Consider the following 4,464-nt stretch of genomic DNA (forward strand, 5'->3'; position numbering starts at 1 on the left):
TCAATCTCCGAGGCGCTGGAGACGCTGAGGTGGCGGTTGAAGACGTCGATGAGGTACGTCTGCGCCGACGTGGGGTCAAAGCCGGGCCAGAAGAGGTCGTTGGCGAGACCCGGACCGACAATATCGAGAAACCAGAGACTCGCACCCATCGAAGCGCCGAGATACGTCAGTCCAAGCCAGCGCTTGGTGGATGTAGTGATCGGGATCCACGTCATTTGACTTCGTGTGGGCTGGCGGACTTTTGAAGCTTTGTAACGGACAGCAGAAAACCCTTGCCAAAAGCTGCTGCTCCAGTATCGCCAAGTTTCGACCTGTAGCGATCTCATTGGACGGTGGAATCTGCAAGTCTCTCGATTCATACTAGATTAGCTCCTAGGATATACGTAGAATGCATCCAACACTCATCGCAGCTGTCCCACGTGCCGCTTGCTTGCCTCGCTAGCAAGGGCGACCAACCGACTTGTAACCGGTAACCGCCTTTTTTTCAGGCGCTCCCGAGTATGGGTGCGGCTGCTACGGTCGCCCGCAAGTACCGCGTGCGGCAGCGCACGGCCCAAGGCTGGCACCTCGCTCTCGACAAGTACCACGCGCTACTCCAAGAAGCGGACCGTCGCGGCTTCAACAAGGCCGAGCTCGACGCGCTGCTCTTAACACTGCGCCAGCGCCATCTACAGCTCCTCGCTCGCGTCCACAGCGTCACGGACCCCGCGATCGCAGCCATGCAACCATACTATGAAAAATACGCCCCCATCATTGAGCGCCATGCCAAGAAGACGTACAAGCGGGCCAAAGTCGTCGTCGACCACGTCGAGTACGTCATCACAACGACGACTCTTCAGGCCATCTACCAAGCGCGGCGACAGGTCGTGTCGCAGCTTTCGGACGCGACAATTGCATCGTACTTTGACGTTCCGCTCCACGAGTATCAGAGACTCTCGCTACATCCAGTGGACTCCAACGGCAATGTAGGATCGTGTCGCTGCACGTGTCCAAGCGGCGCTTCTCGATTGCGAATGCCGGCTGCGATTTTCGCGACCATGAGATTGAACACACATTTTTGATCAACGACGATGCGGTACATTGCAACTCAACGGACAATATTGTCCACTTTGCACTTTCTTGTTTATAGTTTATCCGGAAACTCCTCACGCTGCAGTGGGTGCCGTGGCAGCCGATCCCGAGCGTGGCCATGAAGCTCGTCGAGACGTACCTTGTGGCCATTTCGTTTGCGTCCCGAAACGAGTTTGCGATCAAGGTCCCTGCCCGCATTGTGCTTCGCATTGGGCCCAAATGGATCGGCGAAGACGTGCGACAGCATGCTGCCACGAGCTTTGCGCACCCGCGTTGGCTCCAGCGCATCGATTTCCAGGAGCGTGAAGGCCGCAGCACGCTCTTCTACGACCTGCTTCGACACGCGTACGACCTCATGTACACGGAGCACAAGCGCAACGAAGCGATCGCGCTGGCGGCGGCCGAAGCCGCCGCCCGCGCCAAGGCCGCCGAGGAGACACAAACGCGCGCCCCACCAATGACGGTCTTGACGCCCGAGATGATTCGTCGAACGCTCCAGACGTGCGCCGACCGCATTTTGGACGAAGACAAATTCCAGTTTTACACGCTGGCGAGCTACGAGAACTGGCGCATGGAGCTCCAGGACACGCGACTTTGTGGCCAAACGATGGAAGAACTTTGCGAAGAAGAAGCCATGATGCGCCAAGACGACCTCCTCCGACTGTACGCGGCGCGGGTGCTCGAAGGGGCCGAGCGTGTGCAAATGGAAAGCGAAGATGTCAACCGTGCACTCTCGCGCGAAGAGCTGGCGGCGACTGCGATGGCTGCCAACGACGTCGACGTCGAGAGCGACTGGGAGAACGACGGCTCGGACGACGGCTTGTAGCGAAATATCAAGCCAGGGGAATCGATCGTGGCACGACCTCCAATCTGTTCAACCAGGCATGTAGTAAACACTAGTTGCTACCCCTCTGAACGAAACATAGTGTCGACCAGATCTCGCGTGTACACATTGTAGTGGGCCGTGATCAAACGCGACGACCTTTCCTACCGGTCTTGCGACCAGAATGCAAAATTATTTCAAAATTGCACAATTCACTATTGAGTTAAAGTCCGCGACGGCGAGTTGTAACCATGACGTTGTACATGTCATAAGCTGTCATTCTAGTCGAGCACAAGTTGGACGGTCGGCAGGTGCTGCCGCCAGAGCCTGTGCACGACTTGGCTATCGACACGGTGGCATTCGAGGAGCCGGACGCATGTGAGGTGCGCGCCTTTAAGCAGCGACTGGCGCTGGCGCATAAACGCTAGCACCTTGTCGGTCGTGAGCCACGGACACCCAAGGACAGACAGAGTTTGCAGCGACATGGGCAGCAAGAGCAACAAGTTCGCGTCGATCGCATCAAACTCCGAGTTGCCGACGAGCGCAAAGTGCTCGAGCGCGGGAAACGCCCTGTCCACGAAGCATCAGACATAATTGTACACAAATAGGGCCTACTCGAAGACGGCGCCCGTGAGTGACCGGCACTGTACGAGCTCGAGCGATCGAAGCCGCGGACAGCCGTGCCACGTCACCGAGATCTCGGTCGCGTCTTCCCATGACGCGTCGTCGTCGACTGCCATGTCACTACGTGGCGATAGCAGCGGCAACACCGCTTGCAACGAGAGCGATCCAACGCAGAGCGACTCGATCGTTGGTGTCCCGAGAAGCGTCACTTGCGCAGCGTGCGTCCAGCGCTTGTACCATGTGGCGAGGACTGAGAGCCGCGCGAGCTGCGACGGCGGCAGCATGCCCAGCGCTGCGCGCGTATCGTCGCAAGCTTCGTCGAGGCAGTCGAATTGGTCGGCGATCGCATGGAGACAGCTAACGCAAGGTATTGCAGACGGGGGCGCCCGCAGCATCAAACATACATGTCAGCGAGAGACGGCTGGGCTTGGTGGATCACATGGGTCTTGGCGAACACGAGCGCGACGTCCGGCGTGCGGTCCATTGCCAATCTGGTTATCGCTGCGACGGGCTCGGGCGTGGCGACGACAGAGCGGGGACGAAGGCGGAGTGGCACGCGAACACTCTCCTGGAAGGACGCCGCCGTCGCCTCGCACCGTAGCTCCGCCACAGTCGCCGCTACCTCGGCGCGCAGCGCCAGGCTGGATTGATAGCTACAGGCACAGCGTTGCCGTTCAGCATCGCTCAAGTAGTCTATACCTGGCGAGCTTGGAGGCGCCGGTTTGCCGTCGGCGCCGGGCCCGGACCATGGCGTCTGGCTTGCGTCTGATTGGTGCAAATACATTGCAGAATCATCCAATCCGTGCTCGTTATCTGGCATACCGGCAACCCACTCATGCTGCCCACTCATGCTGCGGTCGAGCAGTGTCGTCGCAAAACCTTGTCGTGGCTGCAATGAAGCAAAAACACTTCAAGTCCGAGCATAGCTCAGTTGGTAGAGCGTTTGACTGTAGTTGGGTACGGAAAACACTTCTCTGAGGCTTGTACCAACTAGCCATGAAGGCAAGATATACACGAAACCTTGTCGCGGTGTCGAGCAGAGACTTCACAGCGGTGTCAAGTGTAACGAGCTCAAGAAAGGCGCCAAAAAGTGAAATTTCATTGTACGAAACCGACAGTGCGTTCGACTGTTGAAGCGTCTCTGGATAATTACTCTAGATGGGTTGTCGCGACATCGCAGCATCCACCAAGCGCTGGCTCGGCCTCTCTTACCTCGGCGCTTCGATGGGGGCGAGTCTCTGGTTTCTCGATATTGTCGGTCCGGGTCTCGCCAACGACCTCTTCTGGCCCGCCTTTGACCCCACGTCGGCGCAGACGTACCTCATCGACGTCTTCAACCGCCACCTCAGCGTCTCCAGCACCTCGGAGATTGATCTCTTTGACCCCAGCGAGACCATTCTCAAGACGTACGGCCTTCCGTCGACAACTGCGTTCACGAAACCCACGTACCCTCGGATGCGAACCCTGGTCGAGTACACGTCGGTGGCCGATGCGATCATTGGCTTTCAGTCGGTCGATCCGGGCTACGTCTTCAACTTGATGACGCTGTACTGCTGGGCGGACTTTGAGAAGCGCTGGGAGGTCGCTCATACGGCGGCGCGTCAAGCGCGATGTGCCGCTACGATGGCTGACAATGGGGCCGTGTACCTCGAGCCGTTCCTTCGCAACATCGAGTGGGATGCATGGGATGCCGTCTATGGTGCCAGCTTTGCCCAAGCGGTCGCAGACGCGATTACAATCACACCAGAAGGTCGTGACTGGTACAAGAGTCTCCAGAACGCATACCAGTCTCTTGAAATCGAGGAAGCGTACTGGAATTCGCACCAGATTTCATACTTTCAGCTGCAGTGGAGCAACGACTACCAGTTTGGCGTGCAAGAGTCGATCTCAATTGTCAACATGCTCGGGTGGCGCCAAGACCTCACCATTCAGTCGATCGCGTTCAC

The 4,464-nt window shown here is 57.9% G+C and overlaps 3 protein-coding genes across 3 annotated transcripts; 2 read left to right on the forward strand and 1 right to left on the reverse strand.

Annotated features, from left to right (window-relative positions):
* The first annotated feature begins 477 nt into the window (after positions 1 to 477).
* SDRG_14865 (hypothetical protein) lies at positions 478 to 2,103 on the forward strand. The gene is made up of 3 exons (XM_008621023.1): positions 478 to 922; positions 970 to 1,075; positions 1,130 to 2,103. Exons 1-3 carry the CDS (start codon positions 501 to 503, stop codon positions 1,895 to 1,897), a joined length of 1,296 nt encoding a protein of 431 aa, XP_008619245.1. The 5' UTR covers positions 478 to 500; the 3' UTR covers positions 1,898 to 2,103.
* SDRG_14866 (hypothetical protein) lies at positions 2,093 to 3,286 on the reverse strand. The gene is made up of 4 exons (XM_008621024.1): positions 3,218 to 3,286; positions 2,923 to 3,171; positions 2,510 to 2,875; positions 2,093 to 2,464 (listed from the first exon to the last, which is right to left on the reverse strand). Exons 1-4 carry the CDS (start codon positions 3,265 to 3,267, stop codon positions 2,176 to 2,178), a joined length of 954 nt encoding a protein of 317 aa, XP_008619246.1. The 5' UTR covers positions 3,268 to 3,286; the 3' UTR covers positions 2,093 to 2,175.
* Positions 3,287 to 3,682: 396 nt separating this feature from the next.
* SDRG_14867 (hypothetical protein) lies at positions 3,683 to 4,314 on the forward strand (the record flags this gene model as incomplete). Its single annotated transcript, XM_008621025.1, has 2 exons — positions 3,683 to 4,268; positions 4,307 to 4,314. Exons 1-2 carry the CDS (start codon positions 3,743 to 3,745, stop codon positions 4,312 to 4,314), a joined length of 534 nt encoding a protein of 177 aa, XP_008619247.1. The 5' UTR covers positions 3,683 to 3,742.
* Between the last annotated feature and the right edge of the window lie 150 nt (positions 4,315 to 4,464).

This window comes from Saprolegnia diclina, assembly GCF_000281045.1.
Source record: "Saprolegnia diclina VS20 unplaced genomic scaffold supercont1.79, whole genome shotgun sequence".
NCBI classification, from domain to species: Eukaryota; Oomycota; class Saprolegniomycetes; order Saprolegniales; family Saprolegniaceae; genus Saprolegnia; species Saprolegnia diclina.

Coding starts and splice junctions, on each gene's coding strand:
- SDRG_14865 (XM_008621023.1), top strand. CDS start 501: ATGGGTGCGGCTGCTACGGTCGCCCGCAAGTACCGCGTGCGGCAGCGC. Junction 923..969: donor TTTGACGTTCCGCTCCACGA/GTATCAGAGACT, acceptor ACGGCAATGTAG/GATCGTGTCGCTGCACGTGT. Junction 1,076..1,129: donor TTTTGATCAACGACGATGCG/GTACATTGCAAC, acceptor TCTTGTTTATAG/TTTATCCGGAAACTCCTCAC.
- SDRG_14866 (XM_008621024.1), bottom strand. CDS start 3,267: ATGGTCCGGGCCCGGCGCCGACGGCAAACCGGCGCCTCCAAGCTCGCC. Junction 3,172..3,217: donor GGCGCCTCCAAGCTCGCCAG/GTATAGACTACT, acceptor CTGTGCCTGTAG/CTATCAATCCAGCCTGGCGC. Junction 2,465..2,509: donor CTCACGGGCGCCGTCTTCGA/GTAGGCCCTATT, acceptor CTTCGTGGACAG/GGCGTTTCCCGCGCTCGAGC.